This window comes from Pelecanus crispus, chromosome 1 (assembly GCF_030463565.1).
Source record: "Pelecanus crispus isolate bPelCri1 chromosome 1, bPelCri1.pri, whole genome shotgun sequence".
In the NCBI taxonomy this organism is placed as follows: Eukaryota; Metazoa; Chordata; class Aves; order Pelecaniformes; family Pelecanidae; genus Pelecanus; species Pelecanus crispus.
Window position 1 is genome coordinate 181253661 of NC_134643.1, and position 18729 is coordinate 181272389.

Below are 18729 nucleotides of genomic sequence, written 5' to 3' on the forward strand. Positions count from 1 at the left end.
TACTTCCTCACGTGGAACGTGACTGTGATGATCCTGCCAACAACGCATGGCTTTTCTCCAGCTTCTTACTAATTTTTGCTAGTGCAGAGTAGCAACTTAGACAGATGAGATGGTTAAAACAAACCTGTCCTGTGAGAGATGGGTACGCAAACAATTTCTTTAGGCAATGTTAACAGAGCTATCCAAGATACCCAGTATTAACCAGTACAGGTGGTTTCTACAGAGCATGTGAAGCAGTCCCTACCCAGAAGCACTTCTATTTGGTTTACAAACACTGCCAACAGATGGATGTTTCAAGCAAGAAGATTCTGAACTTGCCTGATCTGTACCATTTTAAAACTCAAACTGGTGGAGAAACTAAAGATCTAATGACGGACTTCAGTTTTATGATATTAAGCTTCACTGTTATCCTCCATCTGGAATGAATAGCAGCTTATAGCAGTCACTAAAATGAACACCTACCTAAATTTCAAGTATGAAAACTGGGTGACATACTTTTTGAACAAAGCTAGTGACACATAATACATGGTAGGGATTAGTTGATCCTTCAAAAAGCCTTTGGGGATAAGAAGATAAACAACAGAAATGCAAGGAAAAGATAAATCAGCCAATCAAGCAGAAGTAGCATGACTTCTTCACACTGTCTACAGATAAGCCTGTGGAAGAAAGTGATCCTGCTTTTAAAAAGCTTATTTAAAAGAACTTCTTCTTTGAAGGATCACTTACACAAGCCAGCACTTTCTGTTCATATCCTAAGGTACCTAAAGGCCATAGGCAAACGTAAAGCTACTATACTGTTTTGATGTGAAAACCAATTCCCTCAAGCTATTTGGAGGAGGTGCTGCTACTTAGTAAAGATGACATTTTGCTTCAATCTGTTTACATAGTATGCATTCAAAAATTATTGGTCAATACATTAGTTATTTGAATACAACTGCCCAAATATCAGGAAGAAGTTATACATAACCAGACGAATAAGACATCTCTTCTAGTACATTGATATGAATTTGGTAATCTGCCAAGGACTGTAGATGGGGCACTATCTGCCACTAAAAATTATAAACAAAAATGTTGAGCTACTTCCGAAATAGGGAAGCTCTACAAGAAAGGTAAGAAAGAAAAGCTTTGGCCTAAGTGCCTCTATTGCAAAAGAAAGTGGGGGGAATAAAAAACTCTTTCTCTCTGGATCTGAGCTGACAAGAATCTTCAGTGAAATATTCTCAGGTGAAAAGGATCCTTGAGATCATTGCATTGGAGACTAGAGTTAAGCCATTTGATCCTCCTGAACAACAACTAGCAGTCTATACGAGTCATAGCTATATACCAAAAGAGGTAGAAAGACACTGGATAGAAGAGGGAACTTTCATAGATACGTAAGTTTTCTTGAGTCTTGGAAACTGCTGCCCCAAGCTAGTAAGTATTGGTAGAATGTTTTTCTTCGCAGTTTTTTTCCTGAACAAGATAAATATTAACAATAATGAAGGAAAGAAGGCACATATCTCATGTAAGACTGAGGCCTCATCGGTCCTTTCTACAGAGAGATGTGAAGACCAAGTAATCAAAGCACTGCTTGAAAGAATTGGTGTCGGGGGCTGGGGCAGGGTTCTACAGTGCAGTCTTTAATTACAGATGTGCAAACTTCAAAAGAAATCTTAGGGAACGCAGCCCTTCTGGAGCAGCAACAGTAGCCTCAATTTTACAACATTCAGATACGTCTAGCGCCAACTGATCCTTTGAGTGCAATAGCTTAGTTCTTTCTCTGAAGACTATAGAAACATTTTTCTTCCAGCTGGGAAACATTATCACAGAGAAAATTGTTAGGTTTGTCTAGCAAAACCTGACAGCTACTAATCCTGATTCAGAGATGAGGTCTTAGAAGAGATCTTTGTCCTACATATATCCAGCTTTGTCTGTAGGCAAACCATAGCTTTTAGATAACCGTGATACTATAAATTTGACTGCAAGTCCTGAAGGCAACTTTACAGAAAAAAATAACTAAAGGAAGCCCTGACAAAACTGTAGCAAGACCGAATTTGCAGAAAACATTGCCAAAAAACTCATAGCCAGAAGAAGAAAGCAATACTTAATCTTCTAAAGCTACAAAGAAAAGCAGCATTTCTCTCAGAGTCTCTCCCAGCCTTGAGAGAAACGTGCAAGTAGTAAATTACATCTGTTTGAGGGAAGGTTCTAACCACTTTGGAAGCAAACAATTCTGAAAATAGTACACTGATGTTCAGCATGGGAACACACACATCAGAAGCTGGTTTTGTTTCTGGGAAGCTCCTGGTAATACAACACTATAGCTGGACTTTCTTCTCTATCTGTACCTCCAGAGGTGGTAGCGCTAACATTATTTATACTTGAAGTACTGAGCACTGTAAACGAAGGATTGAAACAAGTCTGTACTACACATTTGGTATTTCAGTGCAGACCGATCTGTTACAAGAACATCACTTTTACCAGTTCCACTGCCTCCCCCCAGTCTGTTGCTGCTGCATGTAGAATCAGGGGAACGGCACTGGTCTAAATCCCAGATGCAACAATTGGGTACAGAGAGCCATCGACAGCAGCTGTGTTTATCAGATTATGATCCTGCGCTAGAAACCAGTCTTCACACACTGTTCTTTGCTACCAGTTGTCAGGAGCAGCTCCCCACCCTACCAGGTCTGTGTTAGAGATTCAGCAGGCTTTGATTAAGTGCTAACTCAGAGCTGCAACAAGAGAATTTTGTTACGAAGTTGTAGAGTTTTAGTGGTCTTACTCCTCACCATACTAAGAATTAAATGAGTGCTAACAGACACCGATAAACATTTAGAACCTTCTGCCCTTTCTGGTCAAGCAAAATATATTTTCATATACCTAGCATACAAATACAGGTGACAAACACTTGAGAGATGTCTTTTATGTCCTGAATCAGAAATAAAAGTTTTTCTAATACAAATGAATTAATGAATTGCCTAGAGATAAAGAACATGTGGATTTGTCAAGTCTTAGAAAACTAGTTCTACAAGGCTACAATGACAGTTCAATTTTTACAGAACCAAGCTTCCTAGCAGGTACAGCTGGATGCTTATAAACTCTTGTTGGCTGAAACAACACAACACCAAGCCACTGCACTCACTTTGGTGCCAGGCTAGATCTGTTGTGCCAACAACGAGTTTTGTTTGGTTTTTGTTTGATGAGGATTTTTTTCCCCCCTAAGAAAAAAAAAAAAACAACAAAGCAATGGCAGCATGTAGCAAAAAAAAGATTTAGTGGGTTTGAAGACCAGATTTTATATAATCGATTCTCAAGCCATATCAGCTCATCATAAACACATTCAGAGAATAAAACTGTGCTGCTTTGTCTTCTCACAAAACAGTATATAAAGGCTCATGAGCAGAGAAAACAAAATAATCTAAGTATCTTACATTCACACTCCAAAACAAGAACAGTAAAATTAGAGCTCATTTCCTTTGACCAAATTAAAGGACTAAAGCCATCCTGTCACAAAATAACATAGCTGATGTTAGGCAATGGTTGTCTTACTTCATTTCATTTAAATGAAATGTCTTATTTCATTTCACATTTAAATTTTCCTAGAGTTGTCTTAACACATTAGACAAGTTTTGATTTTCCTTTAAACTTTTTCAATTCTTTCTTGGCTAGACAGACTTACGAGGCTATACCTAATTCTCTCATATTTCTCATGACTTTATTTCTGGATGAATATCTACATGTATAAAACTTACTTAAACCTAGTCTGTTAGCCATGAACAACCAAAAAAACCAGCAAAATCCTCCTCCCCCAAGCCATTAGGACTTAATAGAAAGATCTGGGATAAGCATGTATTTTAGCTCCTTTCCATGTTCCACAGAGAGGAAAAAAACAATGCTGAAACTCCTTAGCAAGAGCCTTAATTATCTCTAATAGTAGAAAAAAGGAGTGCTTATTGTAGAAAGTGGTTTATGCTCGTGGGGGGAGGGGAAGATTGTCTTAACTTCAGTGATGACTGTATTTCAGAAATCTGTATTAGTAGTTTCCTAAATTAGTTTTAAACCCAGAACAGACACTTTGTTGATAAACCACACAGAGAACAGAAATACTGCAACTGTTGGAGAAAACTTACAAATTAAGGAATATTGGATAGGAAACCAGAGGAAGGATTTGAAGAGTGTGAGTTAGGCAAGGAACTTCAGCAGCTATGTTTCATGTAACTGGAAATAAAGAATGATTGGAATACCACAAAAGCAGTAAAAGAAGAGTCTAAGAGCTTAAATAAGACTCTGAATGAAACTGTGATTTATTACCTACTGATAAATTTCCTTGCAATAAAATGTGACCTTATCGAAGGAGCTCAAATAAATAAGTTACCCCAACAGTACACCTTGAAACCACTTCTTTGTAAACTGCAAGAGATGCTTAGGTATGTTACCTTTAGTGTACTAAGTACATTAGAGATTCTAAAGTACCCTCATGAGAATAAGATGCAGAGCATGCAATCAGGACTGTCCTGTTAAGACTGTCCTGATTACTACAAAAGCAACAAGACCCAGGCTTTGGAGCACCATGGTCTTCAACATCACAGCTACTGCAAAAAGAGCAAGAACATCAGTAAGAGCCATGGGGTATTGCTCTTGAAAGACCATGATTATTATCCAGAGAGGTGGTGGAGTCACCATCCCTGGAGGTGTTTAAAAAATGGGTAGACGTGGCACTCTGGGACACGGTTTAGTGGACATGGTGGTGTTGGATTGATGATTGGACTGATGATCTTAGAGGTTCTTTCCAACCTTAATGATTCCTAGTTTTACTTTCATTATAAATAATCCAGCCACCAAGCCAGGAAACATGAAATTGCTGCTCTACCCTTAATTGGTTTAGTGGTGGACTTGGTAATGTTAGGTTAATGGTTGGACTGGATGACCTTAAAGGACTTTTCCAACCTAAACGATTCTATGATTCTATGTATTGATGATGCTTCTCTTACCTTATTATCTGAAACAGCCTGAGGCACCTTGCTACAGTGACACCCATCAAGTCAGTAGGTCAAATCTGAATTTGCCAGAAGCAAAATACAGAGACTCTTAAGTCTCTCCATACATAAATACCTCATATCAGGTCACATTTCATTAAATACCCAAAACACATCATCTCTAAGCATAACAGACAGGGTGAAGACTTGGGTTTGGGGGTTTTTTTGTACATATGGAAGAAGTGTAGTAAGTGGTCTTACCTGAAACCTGAGAATCCTAAGGAATAATTTTTATTAACAACTGTAAGCCTTTTTTTCTTGTGACATTCCAACATTTGGATCTCTTCCCTGGTTTTTTTTTTTTGAGCTATTCATTCTAATTGTTTCTCATTTTAAGTATGATTATGCACACAGGGTATAAGCATTCAAAGAACCACCTCAATTCAACACAGACAACATTCTAGTGCTTCCTCATCAGCATCAAAAGAAAAGCACAGTAAACGTCAAACTTTGAAAAATCAATCAGTGGGAAAGGTGAATACTGCCACCGTGTGGTAGAAAAAGAACAAAATTAGGCGCTTCTATATTAAAGAAAGGTCAATGTACCAAGAAAATTGTCTCTGGCACAACTTTAATTATTGTTATCTACTATCCCATTAAATTGCTGCAGCAAAAATTAACACAGATGTCAGTCAAATCTCAGAAGGCTGAAATCCTCCCATAGAATTTTAGAGCACATGAAATGTACAATGAAGGAAAATGCTCATGTAAATCAAAGTTAACAGGATTAATCTCAGTTATGACCAGAGGTGATGACACAAAATAATGCTGAAGCACATAAATGCACAAATTTTATTTACCGCTTTTTCTAATTCAATCAAAAAGATAAATGAAAATAATATGAATTTCACAAGATAATCCTGTACACTTAGTATCTCTTTACACCTCATTATTCCATAAGTAAATTTTGTGGGGAAAAAAAAAAGGTGGTAACTAAAGAATAATTTCAGAAGTAGTAAAATGACAGCAGCATTTAAGTCCCTGCTAGCCATGACTTGGATAAATATACTCTGGGTAGCTGAAACTGTCTTATCACAACTCCAGATTTATGCAAAAGTAAGATAAAATAGAAATCATCCTACGTGTACACATACTAAGAATACTGTATATATTCATAAATACCTTAAAAACAACATTCTCCTTATACTGTTTCAACTCTTTTACTCTTTGAAAATAAAAATTAAATATATTTAGCAAATTTGTTTCTCTACTTCTGGCATTTATACCTTACCTGAAATAAAATTATCTTTTTCTGTAGTAGAGAAATAAATAGGAAAATTAAAATATAAAAAGTTGACAAGCATAACAGAGAAGATGCAACTCCAAAGAATTCTTAAAAAAAAATGCATTTTTATATCATTAAGACAAAAGCTGAAGCAAATTACTACCAAGACATCACCATCTCAAAAACTATACACTGAATCATCATTGTATCTTCAACTACTGCTGGATGGATCTCCTGTCTCAGCCTTCCTGCCTTGAACCTTGCCCTCAGAAAGCACAAGATAGCTGCTAAGAGTCTATCCTGAACAGTCTCATGAGCAAATCTTACAGGGTAGCCATAATGTAAAAGTAGCTGTTATGCAAGGACATATGTAGCACGTTTCCCCTCTCCCTCCCTCCTCCTCCTCCCCAGTAATTTTTTATACAGCAAAAAAGCTTTTATATCTTATACATTAATAATGATTTGGAGAATGAGGGGGTGTTTTTTATATATATATTTACACAGTTTCTTAACTGACATAATTAAGGTGCACAGACCTCTGTCAGACACTTCAGTTGGGATTTGTACCCACTTAGTTCTTCTGTTAGGCTCTCCTTTTTCATCTGTAGATCACTTAGCTCTTTTCTTAAGGAATGGACTACTTCATAGAATCGGATCTAGAAGAACAAGATATATATTCAAAATTGAGACTAGCAAAATTGCAATCACAAGACTACAATCCCAAAACCAAATCAGCTCAATTTTGTGGCAATAATTCACCAAATGATTTCTAGCGCATACCAGGAACCTGGTTGGGGACGGGACGGGGAGGGTGGGGGTGTAAATGTTAAAGCAAAGACAGTGTCTTCTTTAACCTTAGCAGCAGCTAAGAAACAATCAGTTTGTGTTTGGCACTGAATTAAAAAAAAGAGGAATAAAAGGTAAAGATACACATTTCTGTTCGACTAAGGCAGCTCCCAGTCAGGCTGCCTGATTAAAAAATACAGCTGCTAATGGACCACATGGTCCCACCCTCTTACTTGTGCCAACTCTAGAGCCTATTTGATTAACAGTGTAAAAAGAAAAAAAAAAAAGAAAAAAGCCTATTTAGCAGTAAACAAACTTAACTTGCTAACTTTCCCCAAGCCAATATAAACTTTTAAGGGGTGTGTAGAAATGGAGAGAGATTAGTTTTGTTTTCTGCCAGTTCAGTGTGCTGAATCTGCATCAAGAAAAACGGAAGCGCAAGCACAGGAAGTGGGAACAGCACATAACCACGAAGAACCATGACACACACTTTCAGCAGTAACATGTTGCCATATGGGTTCAGCTACATCATCCAGCTAGGCCTTTGAAATGCTAAATTAAGACTAAAAAAGCCTTGTAAAAGAATTTAAAAAAAAAAAACAAAAAACCTAACACATGCTCCTCTCTCTTCCCTGACTCCAGTCATAGGCATAGTCTCAAACAAGTATGTCTCAGATCCATAAAACTTCTCCAGAACATTTCTACTGAACAGTAAAAAATACTAGAAAACACAGCAGTAAAACCACAAAGTCAGTAGTAAAAACCAAAAAGGGACAAAACAAAGAAATCTTTTTTGATATACACCCACACACAAGTACACAGAGGTTACTACTCCGAGATTAACTTGATAGCTTAAAATGTTTATTTTGGGGGATGAAAATAAAAGCATAGATAATTAAGCACCATTTGCATACAAAAGCTACTCCATACAACCCCATCATTAACACTTTGTTTGATATCCGATTAAAGAAGAAATACAAGCAAGAAAGCACAGATAAAGTAAGCATTCAAGAGCAAGCTGTACTATGCTTCCATGCAGAAGGAAGACAGGTCTCTGTTTTGCTATCTGTATACAGCAGAAGACAAAGAAAAGTTCCAGGTATATTCCATATAATTGACAGCATACAATTCTAAAAAATACAGAAGCCATGGAAATTTGTGATGTAAAACATAGGTATAGTTTGCTTTTTATACGATAAAGCAAGCGTGCAACATGACTGGAAAATTAGTAGTAAGGCAGAAAAGTGAAGTTTTCTAAGAAGTGGTGGGTTTTTTTGGGGTTTGTTTTCAAGTTTTCCCAAATACTGTGCCTGTTGAAAGTTGCAGTTGTTTGAATTCATTGTACTCAACAAGAGAGCTCCACTTTTCATCCTTACCTTTAGAAGCAAAACAAACATAAGCTTAAATTTATAGCATGTGTCCTATTTTATTTTTGTTGAAAAAAAAAAGCAAGCTTTCCCAAAGTATAGTTGTTACCTTAATTTTTTTTAAACTGGTAACAAGGGATTCTCAATTCACTATGTCTAAGTTTACACATAATGCGAACAAAATTAAGGATGAGATTGTTTTTTTAAACTACAATTCAATTAAAACCAAAATAAGATATAATTTTTTGTTCACATTCTGAAAATTCCAAATGACAAATTCAACCATCAGATGCTACAGTCAAAACTATAAATTGTATTTCTGTTCTGAGATGTGAACTAACCACATATTATTGCCTTATTTTACTGTTTCATTACTATTTTATTCTTTCAGTGTTCTATTCCTTCAATATTTAAGGAGTTTTTTCATGTCCATCTGTGAAATCACATTGCTTCTAACGGGTTTGCAGGAAATCAAACAGTGAAGTGAGTTTTTTTCTAACTTCTGAACTACAACAGGCTTCAACTACTTCCTTAGGGGGAAAAAAAAAAACAAAAAAACCCAACACTTTGACAATGTGCATGTAAAGCAGTGAGTAAGTACAATTTTAGTCTCTTAACTACAGCTTCTGCTGACTACAGTTTTCATCTGTCTGGATTCTTTCAGAACTTGTCTGATTAGATCTGAAACCAAGCAACTGAATTTCAATCAAATCCTCCTTTTTCCCCCAAAAAAGTGATTACAAAATTTTTTCTTAAAAAAGAACCTTGATTGTCACTAATTGGTAACCATTTAAAGCATTGTGGATTTTTTTTTTTAAACCACGCCTAGCTTTTCCTTTAAGTTCTTGTATTTTTCTGTGATTTCCCTAGGAAATCTAACCTATGCCATCATGCCAGGTTTACTTCCCAAACCACAACAACCCTAAAACAGACTACCCAGTATCAAACCAAGATGACATGGGATACAGGTATCAAGGATAAACATATCTGCACAGCCTTCTCAAGAAAAGATCAATCCATGATAGTAAGAAAGTGCAAATGAATGCAGCAGATGAGGGGAAGGCTGTAGCAGAAGTTCAACTGTTATTGTTATTTAGCTTGCTTGATGGCCAGTAAACATTCATGCAACTCAGCAGTCAACGTACACATTGCCTCTTGCCAAGTCAATATAGCAGAAACAAAAATACTGTAACAGGATTTCAGAAACAATTGCATATCTTAAAAGTAACAAATTTATATAGATGTGCGGCAAGGAAAACTTTCTAGGTGATTGTTAAAAAACTCTTAGCATGTGCCCACCACTTTTTACACAAAACCAGGGTTACACTAAAAATGGGTGGGTACAGAGGAAGAGAAAGTTGGATTCTGTGAAATGAAGTTATGTGAAAGTAGTTGCATCAGTTAACTGCCTTCTTAAACAAAGAACAACTGAGCTGTAGTTAGCAAAACGATGCAACTGAGAGACATGGTGATTAAAAACGGATGAAACAGAATTCACAGGTACCATTCTTCAACAACTTTGTGAAAAGTTTTTTACAGGATAGTACACAAGAGGCTCACTTTACTGAAAAAAATAAGTGATTCAGCTGCAAAACACCAGTTCAATGACCTAAGTGCTTTAAAATTTTGCATACACTGTTTCTTAAAAAAAAAAAAAATCATTCTTATAAACGGTTAAAAAAAACCCTGAAGGTTTACATGTAAGTTCAAAACAAAAAAGTGTGATTTTAAGAGCAAGATGCTTAAAACATCATTTTTCATTTGTCATAATCATTAACATTAAAAATTGCTTAGTCTTTGCTCTAACATGTCACTATTGCACCCCTTTGTGGAATAACAGTGAAAAACATCTCACAATTAATTCTAGTATTTTAAACTTGCAATATCTTTGTATTTATATACAAAATCTGTATTTAAGCACTTCCTGCAGTATACCAGGTTTCAAATAAAGCGTAAGCATTATATATACCATTACTTCTATCCTGGAGAAAGTGGTATTTTATAATTGAGAAACAGAAAAAAGTAAGTCTGGAAATTTCTTGCTCAAGTTTTCTCTAAGTAGAATTCTTTCTCGCCAAGGAGAATTTTACACTAATATCAGTAGACTATACTATAAATCTGCATATAGATCTGGAGCCAGAGAATTTATCTACCTGAGAAATGCGCCATTTCTCCTCAGGTAAGCAAAGCAGAAAAAAGCATCAGAAAAATAACTTTTTCCTTTTGACATCCTTTTCCTAGCCTTCAAAAGTCAAATGGATGCATAGAGAGGATATGCAAAACAGTTCTGTAGCCTCCCAGCATCTGTATCAGCTGAATAACTCAAAGCAATGATAAACAATCACTGAGCTTAACCAATACCCTCAAGTTTACACTGATCTTGTTTGCCAAAAAAAATTGGGAGAAGAAGCAGAAAACTGCTTCTCACTACAGTGTATCTTTAGAATGTCTTCTCCGGGGGCGGGGGGGGAAAGGCCAAAAAAGGATTTCTGCAAAAGAAAAAAGTCATGTGTGTGTAAAGAGGAAAGGGGCTTCACTGAATACCTAAGTAGTGGAGTTCGAGTCACAGATAAAAGTAGCATTTTCTGGTTGAACACAAGAGGAAAAGAAAAGTAGATTAGGGGTAGAAAGTGGCTGTTACCTCTCCAACTTCACATCTTTTTTAGAGCCCCTTTCTACTCAGAAATACAATCTAAGCACTCTAATTGTGCTGTGACAGCTTCACTTAAAGCAGCTGGAAAGGTTACTAACTCCTGGTATCTGTCCTGCCTGGCTACACAGTCTTTTGTATTGACTGTCAATCAACTCCTCAAGTCCTGCAGCTTCCTACACACGAATTTCAAGCTGCTGTGTCAACCATGGCAGTGCAGGAATCAACAAAAACCCCTCAAATACTTTTATAGATGGCAGTGGGTACAGTAGACAGCTAGGGGGTAATAACATAATAGGCCCCAAGGCTAAGTGTTCTTGTATATCACTCAGAGCCTTAAGCTTTTCCTAGTACTTTCAACAGTCCAAGTTTTGGAACTTTTGAAAAGATGTTCCCAAGAAATGTTTAGTATCTTCATCAAGGACATAAACAGTGGGATTGAGTGCACCCTCAGCAAGTTTGCAAACATCACCAAGCTGAGTGGTGCAGTTGACACACCTGAGGGATGGGTTGCCATCCAGAGGGACCTGGACAAGCTGGAGAGGTGGGCCTGTGTGAACCTCATGAGGTTGAACAAGGCCAAGTGCAAGGTCCTGCACTGGGGTCGGTGCAACCCCCGGTATCAATACAGGTTGGGGGATGAAGGGATTGAGAGCAGCCCTGCCGAGAAGGACTTGGGGGTACTGGTGGATGAAAAGCTGGACATGAGCCAACAATGTGTGCTTGCAGCCCAGAAAGCCAACCGTATCCTGGGCTGCATCAAAAGAAGCGTGGCCAGCAGGTCGAGGGAGGGGATTCTGCCCCTCTACTCTGCTCTGGTGAGACCTCACCTAGCATACAGCATTGAGCTTTGGAGCCCTTAGTGCAAGGAAGGCATGGGCCTGTTGGAGAGGGTCCAGAGGAGGGCCACAAAAATCATCAGAGGGATGGAGCACCTCTCCTATGAAGAAAGGCTGAGGGAGTTGTTGTTCCTCAGCCTGGAGAAGGGAAGGCTGCGAGGAGACCTTACTGCAGCCTTTCAGTACTTAAAAGGGGCTTATAAGAAAGATGGGGGCAGACTTTTTAGCAGGGCCTATTGTGACAGGACAAGGGGTAATAGTTTTAAACTAAAAGAGGGTAGATTCAGACTAGATATAAGGAAGAAATTTTTTATGATGAGGGTGGTGAAACACTGGAATGGGTTGCTTAGTGAGGTGGTAGACGCCCCATCCCTGGAAGCATTCAAGGTCAGCTTGGATAGGGCTCTGAGCAACCTGATCTAGTTGAAGATGTCCTTGTCCATTGCAGGGGGATTGGACTAGATGACCTTTAAAGGTCCCTTCCAACCCAAACCGTTCTATGATTCTATGAACATCCTTTAGATAAGGATGACAACTTCTACTTCTCTGTATGTATCTAGAGCACAGTATACCATGACTTTCACCCAGCAAGAGAACTCATTCACCCAGCATTTATACCTCAACAAATGCACTAAACTTTTTAACGTTATATTATTTACAGCTTCCTTAATAACTAGCTCTATAAGTAAGTACAATGCTAATACTTTGGTGAATTAAGGTTTACATGTCTAAATCCTCTTCATTCTCAGAAGCGAGCCAGGATGCTCTGGACATGTCCCACGGTCTGTGAAGGCATTGTCTTTTTATTGCAAGCAGAGTACCCCCCTGCCCCTCCATCTACCCATAAGCCATAATTAACAAACTTCTTAAATCAAGAAAATGAGTCTTAAAGTGTACTATCTCCTCCATTTAGTCAGATAGGAAAGGGCCAGATGGAAAGCATGAAGTAAAGGTAAGGGATGTTTGCTAGAGCCACCTCAACTTGTGGTTCTGGCAAGCTGAGTTTCAAATTCCTATTTTCAGCCTGCTGTATTTCATATAATCAATGCGTGCCCACCATCTAATTGCAACACCCCATTTGCTTCACCCTCTTAAAAGACATCAGCAGTTCTCTCTTTAAGACATCGGAGTCTAGGATTATAAAGTCCTCTTTAGTGGAATCCAGTCAAAATGGACTGACCAGAAATACAGATACTTCTGAAGGTCTTTCATTTCTAGCTGGGGAAGAATACAAATTCTAGGAGTATAGACTGGCTTCTACTATATGCACATCCCTCTAATTGTAAATAAAAGTAATTTACAGCTTGTGGTGGGTTGACCCTGGCCAGCAGCCAAGCACCCATACGGCCGCTCACTCACTTGCTGCCTCCCGTAGGAGCAGGACAGAGGAGAGCGGGAAGAACTAAAGCAAGAAAACTCAGGTGTCCAGCTTTCTCAACAGTTTAATTAGTGAAGGAAAGAGAGATGAATTTAAAAAAAAAAAAAAGCCATGCAAAAACAATCACTCACCACCTCCCACAAGTGGACCGATGCTCAGCCAGCTTCTGAGCAATAACAACCTTGGAAGCCACCCCCCCCCCCCCCCCCCGCCTCGTTCTTCCTCCACCTCCAGTTTATATTGCTGAGCATGACATTAGATGGTATGGAATATTCCTTTGGGCAATTTGGGTCAGCTGTCCAGCTGTGTCCCCTCTCAATCTCATGACCACCCCTAGCCTGCTCATGGGGGATGGGGGAGGCAGTATGGAAAAGAGAAAGCCTTGATGCTGCACAAGCACTGTCCAGCAACAGCCAAAACACTGGTGTGTTACCAACACTGTTTTAGCCACCAATCCAAAACACAGCAAGATTCACGCTGCTATGAAGAAAGTTAACGCCACCCCAATCAGACCCAGGACAGAGCTATATTTTAAACCAATACAAAACACAATACTCACAGAAACGTATTCAGGGATAGAAAGCTGATCGTCAGGAAGAGACTTTAGCTTCTCATAGCAATCATCTGTTAATTCCAAGTCTCGCAAGCTACGACGGATATCTCCAGCCCTCTCCCTTAACTGATGATTCGTTTCCTCCAGTTGCTTCTGCCTCAATAAAATAGTTTCCATTTCTTGTTTCATTAGAGCCTGATGTTTTCTTCAAGATTGTTTGAAAACAGAAGACATTAAGTAGCAAGTCACACAAGTGACAAACCTTCACAATACCCTGGCAAGGGAATGAGTTATGCTTATTTTGTAGAGGGGAAAATTTACAGAGAGATTAGGTAATTAGCACAAGAGTGTATACCACCCTGGTTACACAATCATATCAGACACAGTATACATAAAAAACCGGGAACTTCAGTCATTGACAATACAAAGCTGAGTCTGAGAAGTGACAATTAATCTCCACGCATGCTGACTTGAATTTACAAATCAGTCTTAATTTACCAATTAAAATATTAAAAACATGAAAAAGCAGAATATATTTCCACACAAAACTCAAGGAACTAGTAAATCACAAAATAAAGTAATAGTAACTTCAATTTGTGTCTTGCCAAGTTTCAGCATATACATGCTCATGGCCTATTCCGCACACAACCCTTCATTTTCTACCCAGTGTAACATAAAAAGTTGGGGCCCTTTAAAAAAAAAAACCAAAAAACAAACAAAAAAAACCCCACAAACACCACTACACTTAAACAACCAACCTTGCTTTCAGCCTTAAAATACTATCTTTACTATTATCACCAGTGACAAGGTATTATACAGCAAGAGAAACTGCACATCACTTAGAGATGTTTCACAGTGTTTATTTTATTTAAATCAAAGGCAACTGACCTACTTTTTTGGAGGTTTTAGCTGTAACTCTTGAAAACATATTAAAATTAAATCATTCTTCAAAACACAATGCCACCTAGATTATTTAAAAAGTAATACTAAAAACACTAGCTAGTACTACAAGGTTCTGTCTGCCCCATTTCTTTCAAAAAGAAAAAAGAAAATCCTAGGTCAGCAAAGCAGTCACACAAGGACATATTCTGCACATAGTGTACGATTTTCATCTTGAGTACGCTCAACAGGCATGTGCAGGTCAACCAGGGGATCAGACCCAGCCAGCATGGGTTCATGAAAGGCAGGTCCTGCTTGACCAACCTGATCTCCTTCTATGACCTAGTGACCTGCTCAACGGAGGCTGTGAGCTGCTCAATGAAAGGCTGTGGATGTCATCTACCTGGACTTCAGTAAAGCCTTTGACACTGTCTCCCACAGCATTCCCCTAAGGAAGCTGGCAGCTCATGGCCTAGGCAGGTGTACTCTTCACTGGGGAAAAAACTGGGTGGGTGGCCGAGCCCAGAGAGTAGTGGTGAATGGAGTTAAGTCCAGTTGGCAGCCAGTCATGAGCAGTGTTCCCCAGGGCTCTGTTTCGGGGCCAGTCTTGTTTAATGTCTTTATCAACGATCTGGATGAGGGGATTGAGTGCACCCTCAGTAAGTTTGCAGATGACACCAAACTGGGTGGGAGTGTCGATCTGCTCGAGGGTAGGATGGCCCTGCAGAGGGACCTGGACAGGCTGGATCGATGGGCCGAGGCCAGCTGTATGAGGTTCAACAAGGCCAAGTGCCAGGTCCTGCACTTGGGTCACAACAACCCCATACAACACTACAGGCTGGGGGAAGAGTGGCTGGAAAGCTGCCTGGCCAAAAAGGACCTGGGGGTGCTCATTGACAGGTGGCTGAACATGAGGCAGCGGTGTGCCCAAGAGGCCAAGAAGGCCAACAGCATCCTGGCTTGTATCAGGAATAGTGTGGCCAGCAGGAGCAGGGAGGTGATTGTTCCCCTGTACTCAGCGCTGGTGAGACCGCACCTGGAATACTGTGTCCAGTTTTGGGCCCCTCACTACAAGAAAGACATTGAGGTGCTGGAGTGTGTCCAGAGAAGGGCAACGAAGCTGGTGAAGGGTCTAGAAAACAAGTCTTATGAAGAGCAGCTCAGGGAACTAGGATTATTTAGCCTGGAGGAGACTGAGGAGAGACCTTATCGCTCTCTACAAATACCTGAAAGGAGGTTGTAGTAAGGTGGGTGTTGGTCTCTTCTCCCAACTAGTTAGTGATAGGACGAGAAGAAATGGCCTCAAGTTGTGTCAGGGGAGGTTTAGGTTGGATATTAGGAAAAATTTCTTCATGGAAAGAGTACTCAAGCATTGGAACAGGCTGCCCAGAGAGGTGGTGGAGTCACCATCCCTGGAGGTGTTTAAAAAACAGGTAGATGTGGCACTTTGGGACATGGTTTAGTAGGCATGGTGGTGTTGGGTTGATGATTGGACTGATGATCTTAGAGGTTCTTTCCAACCTTAGTGATTCCTAGTTTTACTTTCATTAAAAAACAATCCAGCCACCAAGCCAGGAAACATGAAATTGCTGCTCTACCCTTAACTGGTTTAGTGGTGGACTTGGTAATGTTAGGTTAATGGTTGGACTGGATGATCTTAAAGGTCTTTTCCAACGTAAATGCCTCTATGATTCTGGTAAATGGGGATGAAAAGTAAGATAACAGACAGACAGGAAAACTAATGAAAAGACTGGGGCAAGGAAAGTAGTTGAACTTTTTTATGCCTACTAATAATAATTTGCACATCAGTGAACACTCCTCAGACAATTCAAGTATGGCCAACATAAAAATATTCCACTCTGGTGCAAATAAACATACAGAATGACAGACATTATCCCCCTACCTTTCCCAAGTCATCCAGGCTGCAGACTTATTAAAAATTCAGTTTGAATTGATGGAGAGTCTGCCCCCTCTACCTATTCTTTTTGCTCTTTACTGGTTTTAAGAACATCCTTATTCCAAGTTCCTATTGAATTTTGAAGGCACATAACAATAAAACCAAACTCACAAACTTCAGCCAGTGAGAGCTGAATTCAAATTTACTTATACGAAAATTCAGCATGTAAATTGCATTTTCAGAACGGGAATACTAATATAATCTGCAAAAGATATCCTATTCCTGCAATTCAAAATCAGCACTTTCCATTAACTGACCATGAATTAATTTGAAACCATATTAATACGTTATTAAAGATGAAGTTTTTTTGTTTTAATTCCATCATACCTAGCATCTTCTTGCTGTAATGCCAGCTGACTATCCAGTCGTAAAGACAACACCTGCTTTTGATGGATTGCATCATTAAGCTTCTCTTCTAGCTCTTCAATCTAAAGATAAAGAACATATATATCAAATGAAGAAAAGAAGTTACCTTGGTAATTTTTAAAACATATTTGACAAAAAACAACTTGAAAGAAAAAAGTAGAGAACCTAATACGCTGGGAAGTACAATAATGACTGTCTAACAAGACCTCTAAATACATCAAGGCTTCATAAAATACAATATAGAATTTGCCCTAAATAACTCAAAAATAAAAAAAAGACTTAGTTCTACAATTGATCTTTTTCAGCCAAATAGCTATTTGTTCAGCTGATTTCAAACTAGGCTTAAACTCAAAACAGCAAGCCAGTGAAAGCCACAGTTAGTATATAGTTAAGTTGTAAACATTGACTGCACACAAACATGGCAAAGCTTTTACACCTTTCCTAATTTAATGCATCTTAGTGGAAACCGTACACAACAAAATCTCCTACTATTAGCATGTTGGTATATTGTAGCCACATCTTCATTAATAGATTATTGAATAGCATTCAGATGACTTTTTCTAGTGTTCCAGAAGTTCAGGTTAAAAGCTCTATTAAGTTGCTTACATCAGTAACAAAATTATTCATAATTTGTAGAGAAATACAGGTCTTTTCCCTTTGTTTTTTGAAAAAGGAAAAACTAATTAGATCCTCCTCATCCATTTACAGGTATAATGCCTTGGACAGATCAGCTAAGTTTTACGTATGTTTGTTTCCATCTTTTCTTGTTAAAAAAAAAAAGCTAGAGTAGGCTTCCAGTATGCAATTCACAGAATTTCTTTTCAGAATGGAAGTTTCTACCATACTATAAAAGGATCAGAAACAAGAAAAGATTATATGACAAAAGAAGCAACATTTCTTACCTTGGTCAAATATTCTACTTTCAAGTTATCAATCATCAAGTTTTTCTGAGATAATTCTATTTTAAGCAGCTGAAGATTATGAAGTAACTCTTTCCGTTCAATCAGCTGCTTTGTGATTTTAACAGTACCTTCTCTCTCTTCAGAGGAAGAAACATCATCGGTTGGTATTGTGGTTTCTAAGCTAATATCTTCAGACTCCAAGGAGCTAGAAATGTTTACTTTCCCGATTTCCTTAGAGCTTTTATGTGACATTTTCTTCCACTATTTGCAAAGCTTTTTTAAGTTATACTTTGAGGTGAGCTCCCCGAAGAATCAACTGCAAGAATCAAAACAGTTAAGTAAAAGGCATTATGTCATTATGAAAAATTAACCAGTTAAACGAGACCACTAAGCAATACTTCTCAGCATCTGCAAATACACTTTTTTGTTCACCCAAGAAAAAACATTTTAGGAAGCTATGAAGAGGGCAGTTGCCTGAGGACTGTCTTGCTAAGTAATTATTAACAAGGGTTTTGATTGCAATAAGCTAAATACTGGTGTGAATCAAGCTTACTAGTAAGATGTTACTGCTAAATCAAGATGTGCACCTGCCATTCACAGCCAGAAGAGCTTGCACTGAAAACTCCCGAGACCCACAAGGCATATGGTGCCAGAGAACGCCCAATGAGGGGCACAGCAAGACCAGCTGCAGAGCACGGTAAAGCAATACTTCGACGCCCGCCGTAGTCTTCTCCAGAGAAGTAGCTCCGTTGCTCTTACCCGGCTGATTTGCCAGTGCTTTCCAAAAGCGAGCTCCTTAACAGCCACGCGTG

At 38.7% G+C, this 18729-nt stretch overlaps 1 protein-coding gene across 1 annotated transcript in view; it reads right to left on the reverse strand.

Annotated features, from left to right (window-relative positions):
• The window catches only part of PIBF1 (progesterone immunomodulatory binding factor 1), a 127825-nt gene extending 109656 nt beyond the window's left edge, over window positions 1–18169 (reverse strand). The window contains exons 1-4 of the mRNA XM_075723055.1: window positions 17918–18169; window positions 16977–17077; window positions 13820–14018; window positions 6777–6896 (exon numbers count right to left, since the gene is read on the reverse strand). Coding sequence (XP_075579170.1) covers window positions 6777–6896; window positions 13820–14018; window positions 16977–17077; window positions 17918–18169 — 672 coding nt within the window. The remainder of the gene's footprint in view (window positions 1–6776; window positions 6897–13819; window positions 14019–16976; window positions 17078–17917) is intronic.
• Window positions 18170–18729: the final 560 nt, after the last annotated feature.